Source organism: Eriocheir sinensis, chromosome 16 (genome assembly GCF_024679095.1).
Source record: "Eriocheir sinensis breed Jianghai 21 chromosome 16, ASM2467909v1, whole genome shotgun sequence".
Classification (NCBI taxonomy): domain Eukaryota; kingdom Metazoa; phylum Arthropoda; class Malacostraca; order Decapoda; family Varunidae; genus Eriocheir; species Eriocheir sinensis.
In genome coordinates, this window is record NC_066524.1 from 14,614,702 (window position 1) to 14,636,381 (window position 21,680).

The 21,680-nt window shown below is 47.0% G+C and overlaps 1 protein-coding gene and 1 non-coding gene across 2 annotated transcripts; one reads left to right on the top strand and one right to left on the bottom strand.

The window, feature by feature from the left end:
- Positions 1 to 414: 414 nt before the first annotated feature.
- On the bottom strand, positions 415 to 20,834 carry LOC126999344 (chorion peroxidase-like). Its single transcript, XM_050861867.1, has 17 exons — positions 20,738 to 20,834; positions 19,785 to 19,854; positions 18,982 to 19,084; positions 17,262 to 17,389; positions 16,197 to 16,370; positions 15,696 to 15,837; positions 12,161 to 12,248; positions 10,860 to 11,014; positions 10,481 to 10,598; positions 7,729 to 7,854; positions 5,947 to 6,117; positions 4,388 to 4,541; positions 3,077 to 3,243; positions 2,289 to 2,383; positions 1,687 to 1,827; positions 1,096 to 1,259; positions 415 to 606 (listed from the first exon to the last, which is right to left on the bottom strand). Exons 1-16 carry the CDS (start codon positions 20,768 to 20,770, stop codon positions 1,109 to 1,111), a joined length of 2,016 nt encoding a protein of 671 aa, XP_050717824.1. The 5' UTR covers positions 20,771 to 20,834; the 3' UTR covers positions 415 to 606; positions 1,096 to 1,108.
- On the top strand, positions 7,056 to 7,128 carry Trnaf-gaa (transfer RNA phenylalanine (anticodon GAA)). Its single transcript has one exon. It is a non-coding gene; the product is annotated as a tRNA-Phe (tRNA).
- Positions 20,835 to 21,680: the final 846 nt, after the last annotated feature.

Here is a 21,680-nt window from a genome sequence, read left to right on the forward strand (position 1 = left end):
CACTCAAAGATATACTACTGCCGAACTTTTATCCGTTATATATTTGTGTGTGGGTTTCATTCGCATCGTAACGCTTCCTTTCCTTATGTTCTATAGAGACAGTCATCATTTTTGTTTACCTTGTTTCCTTTTTGCCTTACTTTGCTTTCGAGATATTCCTCACTTTGGTTTCCTTGCACACCATATTTTTTTTTTGTCTTCAAATAGCAATCACCCTTGACTACAAATATACAAACCTACTTTTTATAAGAGTTTTAGCTTTACTTTTTCGCGTGAGGTTACTTGCTCTGATCGTTTTCCTTTTTTTACAAATGATCATGATTTTGTTCAAACGATAAGAAGATTTAGGAAGATAAGAAAATTAAGAATAGACAAATGAAGGATAAAATGAAGGAGTGGACAATTACACACCCATAAGACGAGAACCGTTTATACAGAACATATTTAAGTGTAATTAAATTAAAACAAACTAATTAAAACAAGATAAATCACAGTACAACCGGTTTAGCTTACTTACAAACCTAAAACATCAATATAAACAATAATATACATACAGGAACCCTTTTTTTCTTTCTTTCTTTCCACCCTCGGACGAAACGCAACGCTCTGAAAATACATATAAAAAGTAACAATCCAGCAACACAATTATCATCTTGGAGACGAGAAAAGAGGAAGAGTTAAGTTTCTATACGACGAAAATATAGGATTCCGTTCCATTGTGTTCATTACTACGTTATATTACTTTAAAAACCTACGCTACAGTAAAAGATTTCTATTCCCTTGTGTTTGATAACGTTCATTACACACGTCGACTGACTAAATCAAAACCGAGAATGATATATGAATTAGGTCACTGTTCCATTGTCTTCACACTGTCGTTTATGTCTTATCAAATTTATAAGCTATTTTAAACCCTATAATGATAAATAAAGCTGTTGTTTCCTAGTACTGTTCATTACATTCATTTCCTTCACTGAATGCCGGGAGTATATAAGTATTTCAGGTATTACTAAACAAAAGGTTACGTTTAATTACGACTCACGAACTACTTCACCTGTCCCCCGCTCTACAGGTATACACAACTAACTAGCTCACCTGTCCCCGCCGCTCAGGTACAAGTCTGCGTCACCCAGCCCAGCAAGGGGTTGAATGTGAACTGGGTGTCACAGGACCGCCTTGCAGTGGCTCTCGCTCCCTCCTCCTCCTTCCACAGAGAGAGGTCAGTGCCGGGCAAGTAGCCACAGGACCTGGGGCTGTTACTGGGGGAGAGGGAGAAAAGAGGTGTTACTGGGGAGAGATTTATTGAAAGAAAAATGTTACCGAGGGAGAGAAAGAAGGAGAGTGATACTGGGCGAGAGAAGATATCGGGTGTTACTGGGTGTTACCGTGGAGCAAAGAGGAATGTGGTGTTACTGGGAATGTTAGGGAGTGGAAAATTGTTACAGGTTCTAGTCTGGAAATAACAATAACACTCTGCAAACATTGTTCTTAGCGACAATACCCTAATTCCTGGGCAGAGATCAGAGCACACGCACGCACATATAGATAAATAGATGGAAGTTTGACCATAACATAACTGCCAATCGGTTTACAAATACTGATCTTTAAAACGCATAGACTCGTTAGAATACAAACAGTTATGGTCCATCATACACAAAAACACACAAACATAAACACACGCCCCACCTGCTGCTCTGTGCCTGCAACGCCCTCATCGGAGCCCTCGCGTCAGAGCCCCTCAGGCTGTCACACACGACGCGGGCCAGAGAGGAGCGGCGGAGGGAAGCCAACTGTGCCTCCGTAAAGCCCGCGGCGGCGTTCTCAAACCTGCAGGAGGCGACGAAGGAGGGAGATGAAAAGGAGACAAAGAAACCTGAAGGAGGGAACGAAGAAAGAAGGGGATGAAAGAGGAGGATGCAGAAGGGACAAAGGAAGATGCTGAAGAAGGAAATGAAGATGGGAGATGAAGAAGGGGATGAAGATGGAAGATGAAGAAGGGGATGAAGAAGGCGATGAAGAGTAGGATGAAGATAGAAGCTGAAGAAGGGAATGAACGAGGAAGCTGAAGATGGAGCTGAAGAAGGGGATGAAGGAGGAGCTGAAGGGGATAAAAAAACCTGAAGGAAAGACTAAGGAAGATGCTGAAGAAGAGGCGAGGAAGACTGAAGAAGGGGATGAAGAGGGATAAAGAAGGAGGAAGGGCAAAGAAGTATGTAATGAGAGGAAAATATCGCCTATTCTTCCTACTTCTCCATTTTTCACACCTTCCTCCCTTTTCCCTCCCTCACCAGAATCTATCGCCCTTCTTCAGGTAGAGGAACTGCAGGCTGATGATGCAGGCCATTGTCGGCCCAACCATCGTCCTCCGCTTCGAGTTCTCAGCCTGAAGAGAGACAAGTCATCAGCATCAAACAAAACAGCTAACGAATAACGAACTGTACAAAAATGGGCGTCACATGTTGAAAAATTGATGTAGACAAAAACCTGGAAATCGTTGAAAAATGACGATTATTTGATGAGGGTGACGATTGGTAAAGAATAGCTGCAGGCACTAACGCACAAACACACACACACACACACACACACACACACACACACACACACACACACACACACACACACACACACGGTTTGAAGTACATTCGACCTTCACTCTTTCCTACTTCCTTCTCCTCCCTCTCCCAATCTCCACTTAACATTTCCCCTCCTCTCTCATTTCCTTTCGAACAAGCCTTTCTTTGATTCACTTTTATTCCTCACTTCCTTGCCTTTCTCCCTTGTTTATTTGCCTTATCTCCCGCCTTCCTCTTCTTCTCTTCTTATCCTCGCATCCTTTATTCTTTCTCCTCTCCTTTTCATCTTCTTCCTCATCTTTTCCTTCCCTTTCTTCGCCTTTTCCCCTTCCTTTTCTCCCTTATTCCCTTCCTATCTTCTTTCACCCCCATACAACTCCCCCATACATTCCTTCCATCTCCCTTTCCCTTACTCCTACAACCCACCCCCCTACAACTCCCTCCCACAACCACCCATCCCCTCACTCCCCCCCCCCCCTTCCCCCCCACCACAGACCCCTCACCAGCGCCCCCACGATGAGGTCCACATCCCTCGCGTCCCTGTAGGTGGCTTGCAGGGTCAGAAGCGCCGCGGGTTGAAGGCGGTACTTGAGGTCACTGAAGGAGGTGGCGTTGATCCCCTCGCACAGGTTCAGGTAGTCCAGGTAAGGGGCGAGGGCGTGGTCCCTACCTGGTGGAGGGGAAGAAGGAGGAGGAAAAAGAGTTATGCAGGAGAGAAGGAGAGGGGAAAAGAGGGGAGGAGGTTAAGAGGGGAAATAAGAGAGAAGAAGGAGGGGTTACAAATGAAAGGGGAGAAGAGGAAGAGGGGAAAATAGGGGGTGAAAGTTAAGGGGAAAGAAGGGGAAAAGAAGAGAGGTTAAGAGGGGAAAGTTTGGGGGAGAGAAGAGAGAAGGAGGAGGAGTTTTAAATGAAAGGGGAGAAGAGGAAGAGGGGAAATAGGGGATGAAAGTTAAGGGGAAAGTAAAGGGGGAAAAGGAGAGAAAATTGAGAGAAAGAAAGGGGAGGAGGGGAAGGAAAGGAGGAATGGAAGGGAAGGAGAAAGGGAAAGGAAAGGAGAAAGGGAAAGGAAAGGAGGAAGGGAAAGGAAAGGAGGAAGGGAAAGGAAAGGAGGAAGGGAAAGGAAAGGAGAGAGGGAAAGGAAAGGAGAGAGGGAAAGGAAAGGAGAGAGGGAAAGGAAAGGAGGAAAGGAAAGGAGGAAGGGAAAGAAGCGAGTAGGGGAAGGGAAAGGAAAGGAAAGAAGGGAAAGAAGCGAGTAAGGAAAGGAAAGTGGATAAATCAGAGGAAAAGAAGGTAAAGGAGTAAAGGAATAGCCCACTAACTCTACTCCAGTCTCCACACACTCCACCCCCACCACCCCTTCACACATTCACTCCACCCCTTTCCACCCTCTGTACCACCTTCCCCACACTCACTCCACTCCACCGAGCCCACTCACTGCACCCCATTCCCAGCACGCACTCCACCCCATCTAACCCACTCCCACTCCACCTTCTACTTCATCCCACCCTCTTCCACACCTAACCTAGCCACCTTCCCCCCCCCCCTTTCCCACACTATTCATCCTCCTCCTCCTCCTCCTCCTCCTCCTCCTCGCTCGCTCCACCTAACCCATGCTTATTATTTCCTCCATCCTCTCCCCCCCTCCCCCACACCTAACCTAGCCCCCTTCCCCCTCCCCACACTATTCCTCTTCCTCCTCCTCCTCCTCCTCCTCCTCCTCCTCCTGACCCGCTCCACCTAACCCATGCTTACTATTTCCTCCCCCCTCTCCCCCTCCTCCTCCCCTACTCCCTATGCCCCCCCCCCACACTCACTCCTGGCAATATTGATCGCCATGAGGTCCTGGCCGGAGTGGGAGTTGTTGGGCCGCTCAAACAGGTGGTTCAAGATGGCGTCCGACAGCTTCATGTCCACCCCCTCCATGCGGGCGCGAATCATGCCACGCAGCAGCTTCTCAAATGCACCCTCCTGGGGAAATGTGGGGTGGGGTGGGGGGGGCATAAGTTAAGGTGGGGTAAGGTGAGGTGTGCTGGGTGAAGTTGGGTAAGGTAAGGGGATGGAATAAAGGTGATCTAAGGTTGGGGTATGGTAAGCAGCGTTGCCAAATTGTCGTAAGGTTGGGGTATGGTAAGCAGCGTTGCCAAATTGTCGTAAGGTTGGGGTGTGGTAAGCAGCGTTGCCAAATTGTCGTAAGGTTGGGGTATGGTAAGCAGCGTTGCCAAATTGTCGTAAGGTTGGGGTATGGTAAGCAGCGTTGCCAAATTGTCGCACTCTGAACATTCCATTTATCATTTTTAGGCCCCCCAAAACTGTCGTACATTCATAAATAACGATAGTCTATTAAAGTCATCGTTGAAACTGTTAAATATTGACGGCTTTCTTTCTTTTTACAACAGTTATCGGTGAGAAACTACGAATATGCTTTACGATTAATACGATGATTTGGCAACGCTGGTGGTAAGGTAAGGTGAGAAAATTTAATGTGAGGTGGAGTTAGGTGGAGTTGGGTTAGGTAAGGGGATGAAATAAAGGTCATGTAAGGTCAGGGTAAGGTAAGGTAAGGTGAGATAAGGTAAGGTAAGGTAAGGTAAGGTAGAGAAGCAAGATGAAGGGAGAGAATAAAGGTGAGGTAAGGTGGGGTATGTTAAGGTAAGGTAAGGTGGGGTATGTTAAGGTAAGGTAAGGTGGAGTTAGGTAAGAAGAAGGAAGTAAATGAAGGTGAGGTATGTTAAGGTAAGGTAAGGCAAACAGGTATCCAATAATTTACAGGTGTACCAAGGTGCATACACGTCGTGGATGACATGAACGATGGAACAATTAACACAGAAGTAGACAAACAATAATCAAAATCAATACATATAACAAGGTACAAACAGGTAACCAGACAAACCTGTAGGAAGGGCTGTGAAAGGTAGGAACGAAAAGAAAACTGAATAAACAGGTAGACAAAGTAGTATCAAGGTGTTTACAGGTAACCAGACGCACCTGTAGAAGAGTGGAGAGGTTGTGAAAGGTAAAAACGAAAGGGAAAATCAATATACAGGGAAGAACACTTATCAAGGTGTAGAGGAAGGTAGGAACAAAGGGTAAACTCACATACAGGTAAAGACACAGGTAAGAAGGTGCAGAAAGGTATCTAAACTCACCTGTAGAAGGGCGGAGAGGCTCTGAGAGGTAGGAACAATGAGGAAATGAATACAAAGGGTAAACTCACATACAGGTATACAGATAAACAAACAGGTAAACAGGTTCAGAAAGGTACCTAAACTCACCTGTAGAAGAGCGGAGAAGCTGTGAGAGGTAGGAACAATGGGGAAATTAATACACAGGTAGACTAAGGGGCATCCAGGTGTATACAGGTAACCACACTCACCTGAAGGAGGGCTGAGGGGTTGTGGAAGGTGGGCACGAGGGGCAGGGCGCTGAGCGGGCGGTAGGCGTGGTCCAGGAGCAGCAGGTGGGCGGGGATCATGGCGTGCCCCACTCTGAAGGCGGCGGTGACGAACTCCTCCATGAGACTCGGGTTGGTGAACCGATCGTAACTCTGCGGAGGACGAGGGTGAGGGAGGAAGAACGGGAAGAGGGAAATACTGTAGAAGGGGAGTTGGTGGAGAAATGCAAGAGGGAAGAAAGAGGATGGAGATGGGGTTAAGAGAAAGAGAGAGGTGGGGGGAGATAGGAGAGAGATAGAAAGGAGAGAGAGGGTGGGGGGAGGGAATTACTGTAGAAGGGGAGTTGGTAGAGAGAAGTAAGAGGGAAGAAAGAGGATGGAGATGGGGGAGAGAGAGTGTGTGGGGGGGGGGGGGAGGAAAGAGATAGGAAGGAGAGAGGGGAGGGGGATGAGGAAGAGATGGGGAAAGAGGAATGAGGGAGGAGGAAAGAGGTAGACTGGAGGAATGAAGGGGAAAAGAGAGGCAGGAGAGAGAGGGGGAAAGAGAGCGATAGGAGAGACGGGGAAAGAGAGAGAGAGAAGGGGAAAGAGAGAAAGAGGAGGGAGAGCAAGATAGTTTAAATATATACTTGTAGAGAAATGAAGAAGAAACGAAAAGGAGGAGCAAATAGAGAGACAAGATAACTAAAAACACAAGAGGTCAGCGTAGACAGATAAATAGATATAGATAGACATAAATAGATATAGATACAGATAAATAGATATAGATAGACAGATAAATAGATATAGATAGACAGATAAATAGATAGAGAAAGTCATTAATAGATTGTAGATGTGATAGTAATAGTCAGAGGTGGTAGAAACAGTAGAAGAAGCAGTAGTAGATAATTATAGACAACAATAATCACACGCTCGCTCGCTCGCTCTCTCCCGCTCCTCCCCGCTCGCTCTCTCTCTCCCGCTCCTCCCCGCTCGCTCTCTCTCTCCCGCTCCTCCCCGCTCGCTCTCTCTCTCCCGCTCCTCCCCGCTCGCTCTCTCTCTCCCGCTCCTCCCCGTGACATATATTCAACTTCCCGGCCCGTCACCTTCACGCCTAGATAGCTCAGTTGGGAGAGCGTTAGACTGAAGATCTAAAGGTCCCCGGTTCGATCCCGGGTCTGGGCAAACCAAATTTTACGCCGTTTAACAATATGAATGATTACAACTTTAAAAGAACTTCGGCATCGTTCGCATATAAGAAAGTAGAGATTTGTGGGTATAAGATATATGTGAAATTCTCGCGTATGAACTCCCTCCCTTTCCTTACCTTACCTTACTTATTTTTCCCCAGCATCCTTAATTATTCTATCTGACTCGTGTTCCTCACAATTCTCAGCTTCTTACTCCCTCTCACTGTACACCTTATTTTTATAGCAATGGAACCAGATTAAGGGGGAAAAAAGGATGCAAAAAAGATATCGCGCAAAGAGATGGTCAACTTCAGCTCTCCTACTCTCAATGTACACACACCTGTCTTTCTACCTGTCTTTTTCACTCGTTACACCTGTTTTTTACTCCTTACACCTGTTTTTTCCTACTTTTCCATTACATTTCCTACTTTTCCATTACATTTCCATTACTTTTTTCTACTTTTCCATTACTTTTTTCTACTTTTTCACTATCTTTTCTACTTTTTCACTCCCCTACCTGCTCTCTCACTCTCACTTCACACCTACCTTTTCCCCTCTCGCCTATCCTCACCCCTTCGCCAGCACATCCCCTCACCTCGAAGTAGCCCTCCGTCAGCAGGTCCAGGCCCATCACACGCATCTTCCGGCGCCCGATGAGGTGAGGCAGGAACTCCGTGTAGACCATCTTCTGATACTGAGCGATGTTGATGCGGCGAGCCTCCTGCAGGGGGGAAGAAGAAGGCGGGGAGGTGATGATGATGGGGAGGAAGAAAGAGGTGTAGGGGGGGGAGGAAATTGGGAGCTTGTAAAGGAAGAAAGGTGAGAGGGGTAGAGAGGATTTGTTAGGAAGAGAGGGAGGATAGGGAGAGAAGGATAGAGAATGGAGAAGAGGGGAAGGTGATAATAATGGGTGTAAAGGGAAGGAAGGGAGAGCTAATAGAGAAAGAAGGGTGATAAGAAGGGTGGAAAGGATATGTTAGGAAGAAAGGGAGGATAGGGAGAGAAGAATAAAGAAGGGAGAAGAGGAAGGCGATAATGAAGGGTAGAGAGAAGGAGAGAAGATGGGGTGTAAAGGGAAGGGAGGGAGAGATTGTAGAGGAAAGAGGGTGAGAGGAATGAAGAGGATGACATGTTACGACGAAAGGTAGGATAGGGAGAGAAGAATAAAGTAGGGAGAAAAGGGGGAGGGTGATGACACGAGTTAAGAAGTGAGGCTTTATAAGGAGGGAGGAGAAGGAAGATTTTGCTGTGTAAGGGAGAGAAGAGAAGAAGAAAAAGGGTGAATGGAGGGTAAACTGAGGTAAATATGCAAAGAAGGAAGAAAGTGAGGGAAGGCTGTTTAGGTCTGACAGGACGGAGAGAAGAAATATTGGAGGGAGTGGAGAGAGAGAAGGAAAGGGGAGGGGAGGGGGAAGAAGCTGCCGAGTGAGAGAGATAAGGACGACCAGCTGTTTCATGCTTTTGGAGAGAGAAGAGGAAGGAGGAATGGAGGAGAGGAAAGGAAAGGAAAGGAAGGGAAGGGAAGGGAAGGGGAGGATCAGCTGTTTCATGCTTGTGGTTGAGGAGGGAGAGGAAGGAGGAGGAATGGAGGAGAGGAAAGGAAGGGAAGGGAAGGGGAGGATCAGGTGTTTCATGCGTGTGGTTGTGGAGGGAGGAGGGATGGAGGAGAGGAGAGGAAAGGAAGGGAAGGAAAGGTAAAAGCGTGCATGCAAAACGAAAGTGTTCAAGGCATTTCCTACTTCCCCTTCAGACAGGAAACACTTCGCCGGGGGGATTTTTTTATTTATTTATTATTATTATTTTTTTTTAGGAGAGAGGGGAAGGGAAGAAGAAGAGGGGGGAGGGAAACCAGGAGAGAGGATAAAAGGCTCGTCGCAATGTTCCTGTTCCTCGTTCAAATTAGCACATACGAGGACTCCTTATTTTCTATTACATTATTATTCTCATTTCCACTTGGTCTCCTAAACTTAAAACACAAAACAAGGAAAATATGGAACTCCCAATATTACTAGAGATGAAAACAGAAAGTAACACACGCTTAAAAAAGTAAAATATAGACCTTGATATATTACTGAAAATACATAAAATAAGGAAAATATGGAACTCCCAATATTACTAGAGATGAAAATAAAGTAACAGACACGCTTATAAAAAAGTAAAATGAAGACCTTTATATATTACTAAAAATTCATAAATAATTAAAATATGGAACTCCTAATATCTCTAGAGATGAAAATAAAGTAACACACGCTTAAAAAAGTAAAATAAAGACCTTGATATATTACTGAAAATACAAAAATAAGTAAAATATGGAACTCCCAATATTACTAGAGATGAAAATAAAGTAACACACGCTTAAAAAGTAAAATAAAGACCTTGATATATTACTAAAAACACAAAAAATAAATAAAATATGGAACTCCCAATATTTCTAGAGATGAAAACAAAGTAACACGCTTAAAAAAATAAAATAAAGACCTTGATATATTACTAAAAATACAAAAATAAATAAAATATGGAACTCCCAATATTACTAGAGATGATAACAAAAAAGTAAGACACGCTTAAATAAAAGCAAAATAAAAACCTTGATATATTACTAAGAATACAAAAATAAGTAAAATATGAAACTCTCAGTATTAATAGAGAGATGAAAAGAGAAAGCAACAAGCCTTTCATCCATTTATAAACCTCGATCAAGTCTCCTCGCAACCTTCGCCTTTCTAGAGAGTGTAGATTTAAGAGCAAAAAAAAGTAAAATAAAGACCTTGATATATTACTAAAAATACAAGTAAAATAAGAACCATATCAGCAAAAGAAAGGAAAATAAATAGCATAATAACACTGGTAAACAAAGAACAAAACTATCACTATAAAAAATATCAGCAAAAGAAAGGAAAATAAATAGCCTAATAATACTGGTAAACAAAGAACAAAACTATCACCATAAAAAATATCAGCAAAATAAAATAAAATAAATAGCCTAATAATACTGGTAAACAAAGAACAAAACTATCACTATAAAAAAACACCAAAGGAAAACAAAATCACCTAAACCAATCCATCAAGGTGTTAATTAAGATAACCCCGCTCGTCTCTCACCTGTACCCAACCACGTCTCACCTGTACCCAACCACGTCTCACCTGTACCCAACCACGTCTCACCTGTACCCAACCACGTCTCACCTGTACCCAACCACGTCTCACCTGTACCCAACCACGTCTCACCTGTACCTAACCACGTCTCACCTGTACCCAACCACGTCTCACCTGTACCCAACCACGTCTCACCTGTACCCAACCACGTCTCACCTGTACCCAACCACGTCTCACCTGTCCCCCCTCACCTGGAAAGCCCGCTCGTCGTCCCAGTGCGGGTTGAGGTCGGAGAGGTTGCTTGCGATGCGGTTGTGCTCTCTCAAGTACATGGTGTGCACGACGGTGAGGCCCAGTTGTTCGTTGGCTCTGGGGGGAAGAGAAAAAAAAAAGGGATGATTTGGAAGTAAGGTGATTAGAGATGAGGTAAAGAGGGGAGGAGGAGAAGGGCAGGAGAGGATACAAAGAGGAGTAAAGATCTAAACACCTGTCTGCCTTTCTGTCTGTCTGTCCACCCTCATTCACACACTTGGATATCCTTTCACCTGTCTGTCTCTGTCTGTTCACCCCCATTCACACGCGTAACCCTAATCACACACTTGTACATCCTTTCACCTGTATTTGTCTCACCTGTCATCCCCGGTCAGGAAGCACATCCCCCCGGGCATCCTACACTCGACGAAGTTGCTGCCGTTGACCAAGGGGGGCAGGCCGTTGGTTTCGTTGAGCAGCCCACCTGTCCACGCCCTCACCTGGCGCCCCCTGCACGAGTCACTGCCGTACACCTGTGATTGAAGGAGGAGAATGAGGGGGAGGAGGACAGGTGTGATTGGACGGTGGGGAGAAAAGGTGGAGGAATGGAAAGGAAGTGTAATAGAGAGAAGAGGAAGAAGTGTGAATGGGAGAAGTGTGAATGGGAGAAGTGTGAATGGAGATGGAAGGTAATAAGAACGTAAGGAGTCTGCAGGATGCCAGTTGGTCTGTACAAGGCAGCTCCCGTAAACCTAACCCCACCTAACCTCACTATCCATGAATTTATCCAACCTCTCCTTGAATGTATCTATGGTACTGGTTGCCAAGTCTGTTCCACTCATCCATCACCCTTTCAGTAAACCAGTTCTTGCCTATGTCTTTGTCGAATCTGAATGTATCCAACTTAAACCCATTGCTACTTATCCTAACCGACTCTTTTACATCCAAAATCCTACTAACATCCCCTTTATTGAACCCCTTCATCCATTTATAAACCACAATCAAGTCTCCTCGCAACCTTCGCCTTTCTAGAGAGTGTAGATTTAAATGTTTCAGTCTGTCCTCATGCGGCAAGTTTTCCACCCCCTGAATCATCCTTGTCATCCTCCTCTGTACAGATTCTAACATCTTGATATCCATTCTATAGTAGGGGGACCAGAACTGAACCGCATAATCAAGATGAGGTCTAACTAGTGCTAAGTAAAGTTTGAGAATGACTTGACCGCTCCTATTGCTGACGCTTCTCGAGATAAAGCCCAGTACTCTCTTGGCACGATTCTTGGCCTGAATGCACAGCGAGGAGGGAAGAAAGAAAGGATGGGAGGATAGAGGAGGGGAAGGGAGTGATAGGAGAGAGAAGAAAAGGAAGAAAAGTATGAAGAATTGTATAGATAGGTAATGTATAATGATGGGAGAAAGATGATGGTGGTGTGAATGGAAGAAGAAGAAATGAAATGTGATAAGAGGGAAGGAGATGCGATTAGAAGAGGAAAGAACGAAGATTAAAGAATAAGAGGGGATGGACGAGCTGAAGAGGTGATGTAGATAAGATTAAAAAAAAGACGATCTGAGAGTATTGTAAGAAGAAAAAAAAAAAGCAAAGATGAGGCGATTTAGATGGGTGAAAAAAAATGAGTAATGCGAGAAATGCAGCACAGACAACACAAAGCAACACTCACGGTGGACAGGTCAAGGAAGGCGGTGTTTCTGTTGATGTGTTGCAGAATGTTGCGTCCAGTCCTGTCGGGAAGCCAAGTGCCCAGAGACCTGAAGGAGGGGAAGAGGGGAGGTAAGAAGGGAGAGAAGGGAGGGAAGAAGGGAAGGGAGGGAGGAAGGGAAGGAAAGAAGGGAGGGAAGAGGGAAGGGAGAAAAGGAGGAAGAGGGGGAAGGGAGAGGAAGAGGGAAGGAGAGAAGGGAGGGAAGAGGGAAGGAGAGAAGGAGGAAGAGGGGAAGGAGAAGAGGGAAGGAGGAAGGGAGAGAAGGGGGAAGAGGGGAAGGAGAGAAGGGAGGAAGAGAAGGAGGGGAGGGAAGGGGAAGGAGAAGGAGGAGGAAGAGGGAAGGGAGAAAAGGGAGGAAGAGGGGAAGGGAGGGAAGAGGGAAGGAGAGAAGGAGGGAAGAGGGAAGGAAAAGGAGGAAGAGGGAAGGAGAAAAGGAGGAAGAGGGAAGGAAAAGGAGGAAGGGAAGGGAAGGGAGAAGGAGGGAAGAGGGGAAGGGAGAAAAGGGAGGGAAGAGGGGAAGGGAGAAAAGGGAGGGAAGAGGGGAAGGGAGAAAAGGGAGGGAAGAGGGGAAGGGAGAAAAGGGAGGGAAGAGGGGAAGGGAGAAAAGGGAGGGAAGAGGGGAAGGGAGAGAAGGGAGGAAGGGAGGAAGAGGGGAAGGAAGGGGAAGGGAAAAGGAGGGAAGAGGGGAAGGAGAAGGGAGGAAGAGGGGAAGGGAGAAACGGAGGAAGAGGGGAAGGGAGAAAAGGGAGGGAAGAGGGGAAGGTAGAAAGGGAGGGATGAGGGGAAGGGAGAAAAGGGAGGAAGAGGGAAGGAGAAAAGGGAGGGAAGAGGGGAAGGGAGAAAAGGGAGGGAAGAGGGGGAGAAAGGGAGGAAAGAGGGAGGAGAAAGGGAGGAAGAGGGAAGGAGAGAAGGAGGAAGAGGGGAAAACATGGAAACATGGACTAGCAGGCAGCAGAAAGCCTGTTGGCTCATTATGCAGGGAAGGATAACGTTCAGTTCACTCTGTTGCAGCAAAGTGGCGATCAATGCGTTTCTTGAAGGAGTTGATGGTCTCGCTAACCACTTCTGCAGGAAGGCAGTGGTCTGCCGATGTCGGTATTGCATTTTCCGTTGTTTCTCAGGTTAGTTTGTAGCGTGAAGAGTTTGGATCAACGTTGCTGAGCTTGTTCAGGTACTTAAAGACTTTTTCCAACGTGAAGAGGTTGAGTCGAGGTCGTTCTTCATAGGGAGGGAAGAGGGGAAGGGAGAGAAGGGAGGGAAGAGGGGAAGGGAGAGAAGGGAGGGAAGAGGGGAAGGGAGAGAAGGGAGGGAAGAGGGGAAGGGAGAGAAGGGAGGGAAGAGGGGAAGGGAGAGAAGGGAGGGAAGAGGGGAAAGAAAAGCGAGGGAGGAGGGGACGGGAGAGAAGGGAGGGAAGAGGGGAAGGGAGAGAAGGGAGGGAAGAGGGGAAGGGAGGAAAGAGGGGAAGGGAGGGAAGGGGAAGGAAGAAAAAGGGGAGGAGAGGGAAGGGAGAAAAGGAGGGAAGAGGGGAAGGGAGAAGGGAGGAGGAGGAAGGAGGAAGAGGAAGGGAGGGAAGAGGGAAGGAGGAAGAGGGAAGGAGGAAGAGGGGAAGGGAGGGAAGAGGGGAAGGGAGGAAAGAGGGGAAGGGAGGAAAGAGGGGAAGGGAGAAAAGCGAGGGAAGGGAGAAAAGCGAGGGAAGAGGGGAAGGAAGAATAGGCGGATATCACAACCATCACCACCATTTCTTCCATTAGCATCACCACCACCATCACCACAATCTTAATCATCACTACTACATCATCATCATCTCCATCACCACCTTTTTCTATAATGGCCTCCACCCCATCATCCTTTAACTTCAATACACTTTCCTGTCACCCTGTAATCCTACAATACACTTTCCTGTCACCTTTCAATCCTACAATACACTTTCCTGTCACTCTGCAATCCTACAATACACTTTCCTGTCACTCTGCAATCCTACAATACACTTTCCTGTCACTCTGCAATCCTTCAATACACTTTCCTGTCACTCTGCAATCCTTCAATACACTTTCCTGTCACTCTGCAATCCTTCAATACACTTTCCTGTCACTCTGCAATCCTTCAATACACTTTCCTGTCACCTTTCAATCCTACAATACACTTTCCTGTCACCCTGCAATCCTTCAATACACTTTCCTGTCACCTTTCAATCCTACAATACACTTTCCTGTCACCTTTCAATCCTACAATACACTTTCCTGTCACCCTGCAATCCTACAATACACTTTCCTGTCACAATCCAATACACTTTCCTGTCACTCTGCAATCCTACAATACACTTTCCTGTCACACTGCAATCCTACAATACACTTTCCTGTCACCCTGCAATCCTACAATACACTTTCCTGTCACCCTGCAATCCTACAATACACTTTCCTGTCACCCTGCAATCCTACAATACACTTTCCTGTCACCCTGCAATCCTACAATACACTTTCCTGTCACCCTGCAATCCTACACTACACTTTCCTGTCACCCTGCAATCCTATAATACACTTTCCTGTCACTCTGCAATCCTTCAATACACTTTCCTGTCACTCTGCAATCCTTCAATACACTTTCCTGTCACCCTGCAATCCTACAATACACTTTCCTGTCACCTTTCAATCCTTCAATACACTTTCCTGTCACCCTGTAATCCTTCAATACACTTTCCTGTCACCCGGCAATCCTACAATACACTTTCCTGTCACCCGGCAATCCTTCAATACACTTTCCTGTCACCCGGCAATCCTACAATACACTTTCCTGTCACCCGGCAATCCTTCAATACACTTTCCTGTCACCCGGCAATCCTTCAATACACTTTCCTGTCACCCTGTAATCCTTCAATACACTTTCCTGTCACCCTGTAATCCTTCAATACACTTTCCTGTCACCCTGCAATCCTTCAATTAACACCGGGCCTTCCTTCCTTTCCCCTTTCTTTTACATCGCCATTCACCATTTACCCATCATTTCCCTTCCCCATCATTCCCCTTACCCATCACCACCTACCCATCACCACATCCTTATCACCCTTCTTCCCCATTACCCTCTTCCCCATCACCCTCTTCCCCATCACCCCTCTTTCCCATCACCCCTCTTTCCCATCACCCCTCTTTCCCATCACCCCTCTTTCCCATCACCCCTCTTTCCCATCACCCCTCTTTCCCATCACCCCTCTTTCCCATCACCCCTCTTTCCCATCACCCCTCTTTCCCATCACCCCTCTTTCCCATCACCCCTCTTTCCCATCAACCCTCTTCCCATCACCCTCTTTCCCATCACCCCTCTTCCCCATCACCCCTCTTCCCCATCACCCCTCTTCCCCATCACCCCTCTTCCCCATCACCCCTCTTCCCCATCACCCCTCTTCCCCATCACCCCTCTTCCCCATCACCCTTCTTCCCCATCACCCTTCTCCATCATCCCATTCCCACCCCCATTCCCATCTCTTCCCTTCCCGACTCACCTCACCACCGGCAGACACTTGCGGCGGCCTGTGTCTGCGTGCGTGGCGGGGATGTAGGTGTCGTTGGCGGGGACGGGGATGGGAAGGCAGATAGGGTTTTGCCACGACGCGCAGTCCCCACACTCCCCAGACTGCATGGCGGCTGGGGAGGAGGAGGTAAAGGGGTGGAGGTCACAATACAATAGAAGAGGACTTTACAATACAACGCAATGACAGCCTTACACTATAGCCAAATAATAAAGCAATTTACAAGTTTAAGAACATAATCTTCACTACACACTATAAACTTTTTCTTTTTTTACATTCCCAAAGCCTTGCTCACGCCCCCCGCCCCCCCGCCCCCCCCGCAAGAAAAATCACCCCCATTACCTCTCTCCCCTCCTAAACAACCCCTTTCAAAAATTCACCTCACTAACTTCCCCCCAAGAAAGAAACAACCCCTTCAGAACCCCCAACCACACTCACCCCCCCCCCCCGCACACACAACACCCCTTCACTCACCATCCAGCGTGTGTACGTGGGTGAGGTCGTGGTCCACAAACTGGCCCACCTGCATGAACAGCGTGGAGAAGTGGCGCTGGAGTCTGACGGGGCCGTGGCGCACCTGCAGACTCACCTGGCGCGGGTTGGGCAGCAGGCAGCCGTCCGCGCCCCTCGTCCGCATCAACGCCTCGTCTTGGGGAGGGAAAGAGAGAGAAAGAGAGAATACGTGGGAGAGAATGAACGAAGAGGGTGTGAATAGAATAATAGAAGGAACAGGAGGAGGAGGAGGAGGGTGTGTGTGTGTGGATGAGGAGGATGAAGAAGTTGTGAGTGGAGGAAGAAGAAATTGATGGGAAATAAGACATAAAAGGAGGAGGAGGAGGAGGAGGAGGAGGTGTGTGTGTATGGATGAAGAGGAAGAAGAGGTTGCGAGTGGAGGAAGAAGAAATTGATGGGAATGAAGACAGACAAGAAGGAGGAGGAGGAGGAAGGGTGTGTGTATGGTGGTGAAAGAGGAAGAGTGGATGTTGCCTGAGGAAGAAGAGGAAGAGGATGAGAATGAAGGAACAGGAGAATGAAACCGATTAATCTATTTTTTCGGCATTTGGAAAGAGTCGAGGTGAAAGGCGAAGGTGTCTGCGAAAACGGACCACAAAACCCTGACCTGACCTAACCTGACCTGACCTAACCTGACCTGACCTGATCTAACCTAACCTAACCTGACCTAACCTTACTTAACAACCTAACTTAACATAACCTAGCCTGACCTAACGTAACCTAACCTAACCTTACCTAACCTATCCTAACCTTACCTGACCTAACCTGATCTAACCTAACCTAACCTGACCTAACCTAACCTGACCTAACCTGACCTACCCTGACCTGACCTTACCTAACCTAACCTAACCTGACCTATCCTAACCTTACCTGACCTAACCTGATCTAACCTAACCTAACCTGATCTAACCTAACCTAACCTGACCTAACCTAACCTGACCTAACCTAACCTGACCTAACCTAACCTGACCTAACCTAACCTAACCTGACCTACCCTGACCTGACCTAAGGACCATCACGACGTACCATAAGCAGGGGGCAGCAGGCGTGACATGGGCTGGTGGGAGGCGCCGAGGATGTGGTGGGCAGGGTTGTTGCAGCGGCCTGACAGGGTGCGGTAGGGGTGCGTGGTGCTGCAGGGGGTGTGGTCAGGCCTGTTGGAAGGAGAGGAAGGGTAAGGAAGGGCAAGGAAGAGCAAGGAAGGGCAAAGAAGGGCAAGGAAGGGCAAAGGAGGGCAAGGAAGAGCAAGGAACGGCAAAGAAGGACAAGGAGGAGCAAGGAAGGGCAAGGAAGGAAGGATAAGGAAGGGCAAAGAAGAGCAAGGAAGGGCAAGGAAGGGTAAGGAAGGGCAAGGAAGGGCAAGGAAGGGTGAATATTTAAAGCTAAGGGAAAGGAGATGAAGGGTGAGGGTGGATAAGAATGTGTGAATGGTTTTAGGAGAGACGGGTGAAGGGATGGGAAAAGGTTAGCAAGAAAAAGAAAGGGAAAATGGTTTAAGGACACAAGGTAAGAGGATGGGTAAGGAAGGTAAGGGTGAGGTAAGGGCAGGTAAGGGATGGGAAAAGGTTGGCAAGAAGAAGAAAAGGAAAATGGTTTAAGGACACAAGGTAAGAGGATGGGTAAGGAAGGTAAGGGTGAGGTTAGGGGAGGTAAGGGATGGGAAAAGGTAAGCAAGAAGAAGAAAAGGAAAATGGTTTAAGGACATAAGGTAAGAGGATGGGTAAGGAAGGTAAGGGTGCGGTTAGGGCAGGGTAAGGAAGTGTGGAAGAAGTGATAAGAGAGGGTTAGACAGAGATAGGAATGGTAAGGTTGAAGTATGGGCAAGGTTAGGCAGAGTGGAAGAAGTGGTAAAGTAGGAGTTAAGTGGAGGAGTAAGAAAGTGAGAGTGAGGTGGGAGCAGAAGCAGGGTTAAGGAAGGTGAAAGTGAGAGTGAGGTGGAAGCAGAAGCAGGGTTAAGGAAGGTGAAAGTGAGAGTGAGATGGGAGCAGAAGCAGGGTTAAGGAAGGTGAAAGTGAGAGTGAGATGGGAGCAGAAGCAGGGTTAAGGAAGGTGAAAGTGAGAGTGAGGTGGAAGCAGAAGCAGGGTTAAGGAAGGTGAAAGTGAGAGTGAGGTGGGAGCAGAAGCAGGGTTAAGGAAGGTGAAAGTGAGAGTGAGGTGGGAGCAGAAGCAGGGTTAAGGAAGGTGAAAGTGAGAGTGAGGTGGAAGCAGAAGCAGGGTTAAGGAAGGTGAAAGTGAGAGTGAGGTGGAAGCAGAAGCAGGGTTAAGGAAGGTGAAAGTGAGAGTGAGGTGGAAGCAGAAGCAGGGTTAAGGAAGGTGAAAGTGAGAGTGAAGTGGAAGCAGAAGCAGGGTTAAGGAAGGTGAAAGTGAGAGTGAGGTGGAAGCAGAAGCAGGGTTAAGGAAGGTGAAAATGAGAGTGAGGTGGAAGCAGAAGCAGGGTTAAGGAAGGTGAAAGTGAGAGTGAGGTGGAAGCAGAAGCAGGGTTAAGGAAGGTGAAAGTGAGAGTGAGGTGGAAGCAGAAGCAGGGTTAAGGAAGGTGAAAATGAGAGTGAAGTGGGAGAAAAAGCAAGGTTAATTAAGGAAGGTGAAAGTGAGAGTGAGGTGGGAGCAGAAGGAAGGTTAAGGAAGGTGAAAGAAGAGACACACTTAACACTGAACACACTTACTAGTCTCCACAGTTACTAATAAATACAGTTTCTACGTTCAGAGTTAGGAATGGACACAGTGGAATAGACAACACCATACTCACGGACACGATTTCGGGGGCGGAGCGAGGTGAGAGGCGAGGGTCTGAGGGGCAGGGCTGTTGGGGCGCAATTCGGGGTCAGCCCAGTAGGGGGAGTTGGTGGGCTCTGAGGAGGGAGGGGGGGGGGGTTAAAGACGGGAATCTGGTATTGGTTGGAACAGAGAATGGAATAGAGAAATAATAATGAAATGGGTCAGCTTAAGGTTAGAGTCAGGTAGTGGTGCCAGATCTACAGGAATCCTTATGAAATAACATGGACGAGAAAGGGAAAGGAAAAAGACAAAAAAATGAAAAAACAATACCAACAAAATACGACAAAACAATAGCAACAAAAAACAAGACCAACATTGCCAGATTGTCGTACTCAGCCGATTATATTTCCCGACTTCCTACCCCTACACTGTCTTCTGGGCTCCAATAACGAAACTCATTTATAGTTATCGTTAAAAGAGTTAGATCCTGATGCTTCTTGGCAATAGTTAGGCGTCAGAAACCGGCAAATACTATGCTCTGAGTACGACAATCTGACAACGGTGAAATCTGCAAGAAATTTAGTCCAACTGAATCACTGACTTACTTACAAAAAACGAAAATTAATAACCAGGTATATACTCTTTTAAGTCAGCGTGTTACATGGCATACGTGGGGGGGGGGCTTACCTAGGAGCATCATCTGACTTTATGGGGGTTACCTTGGTTGCGGGGAGGTTACAATAGGAGCGTTACTTGGCTTGCATACGTGGGGGGGGCTTACCTAGGAGCATCATCTGACTTTACTGGGGGTTACCTTGGGTGCGAGGAGCTCACCTGCAGGAGTCACGCGGGAGAAGTAAGGACAGTGTAGCTCGTCGTACTCCGCTCGCCCACCTGACAACACCTGGCGGGGACGACGCAACACAATAACACTTTAGGGGATATTACACTGAGAAAAAAGGAAAGTTTCGTTTCGTCGGCGCAACATCTGTGGTTATATGCCGGAGAGAGACAGAAGGGGGAAGGAATTATAGGAGAAGGGAACAGACCCCAGGAGACGGGACACAACCCCCGATTAATACCTGGTACCCTTTCACTGCTGGGTGGACTGGGGCGTAGGGTATCGGAAAACCCGCCCAAATTTTTCCACTCCGCCCGGGAATCGAACCCAGGTTCTCTCGATTGTGAGCCGAGTGTGCTAACCACTACACCACGAAGCCCCCTATTACACTGGGCATATTTTCCGTGGATCTTCAGTCAAACCACGATTTCCGCTAACGTGGTTCTCAATTGTTTGTTGTTATTGCTGCTGATGAAGATGAGTAATACCGTCGTCCTTCAGTGAAATCTCCCGTAGCTTTGGAAGATCGTGGACACGTCAGAAAACTACGCAAATATGAGAACCACGCCAGCGGAAATCGTGGTTTGACTGAAGATCCACGGAAAATTTGCCCAGTGTAACAGCCCCTTTAACAAAACACTTCACCAGGCTGCTGCACCATGGATGTGAAAAACGCTCACGAGAACCCAACTAAGCGCCCAAACCAAACTATATTCTCCACAATGATCCGTTATTTCTACTCAATACCAGACACTAGAGAGATTTCCTGTGTGGTTTCCTAAAATTTCCGCCTTTTTTATATCAGCGCCAAACACTAGACGAGGAATTTTCGTGGTATTTCGTGTTTGGTTGGGGGGCTTACAAACTTGCTGCATTGGACTGTAAAACTGGCACATAGTCTTAAAGAAATACCATTAATGCACCAACACACCGCTGCAACACTCACCAGCACCACAACAAACACCACGTAGCCTTCCATCGCTGCGCCACAAACAGACGAACGAGCACACAACCTCACCCCTCCACCTCCAACGACCGACTGACTCACGGAATGCCACCGAACCGCCAGCACAGGTGTTACGAAGCTTCGAGACTTGGCTTCAGGCTCCGGTACGACTCTCCCGAAGACATATCACCGCCTATAAGGTAATGAGAGGGGCTTTAGGGTTAATTAACAGCCCATTAAGGTGAAAGACGAGCTTGTTTATATAACCTGAGGGACAGCTGACTCGATTCACACAACCAATAGGAAGTTGAGGATGGGACGAGAGGGAGTAATGAGGTTCGCCAATATAAGATTACACAAGCTTTCCACGTTGATTTTGATTTATATTATGCACGGAGTCCGCCTTATGTCTAGTTTCAGGTTTAATATACCAGTACCCGACAGCTGGCGAAACTATTTTATTTATTTGTAGATGTATTTGATCAGGGTTGTTATTGGTCACCTTTCGGATGTGGGCAGGTAGATGCTTCTCCTCGCTTGCCTACTCCACGTAACTCTTGCTCCTCCTCGTTTGCCTACTCCATACAACTCTTCTCTAAGTACACGTTCATGTTAACACTTTGACTTCCTTCCGGAGATTATTCAGTATAGCTTGAAAAGACTGAAGGACACAAAGACTTTTTCTATATACCCATTTTTTCAAGTATTTTGGGGGGCATTTATGAAGCTCGCAACCATTACCTCACGCCAACAGTTATGCCCACACAGCTTTCCTTCATTTTCCTCGCCATTCTTAAGCACCCTTCAATATGGTTCGAGGTTCCAGTGACAAACCACCCGTATTGAAAAGTACAGTACGTGGTTATAATTGTGTGCTTGTGTACAACACCCAGTCCTAATTCTCAGGGGGCTCAAAAGGTTTTAAATTGCTTTAGGGTTCCTT

Bases quoted from the DNA above. Each gene is read 5' to 3' on its own strand.
- LOC126999344 (XM_050861867.1), bottom strand. From the start codon at position 20,770: ATGGAAGGCTACGTGGTGTTTGTTGTGGTGCTG. The intron at 10,599-10,859 runs GTGAGACAAATA...TCTTCCCCCCAG, and splicing joins TTCCTGACCGGGGATGACAG to AGCCAACGAACAACTGGGCC. The intron at 1,828-2,288 runs GTGAGGGAGGGA...CGCCTCCTGCAG, and splicing joins AAGAAGGGCGATAGATTCTG to GTTTGAGAACGCCGCCGCGG.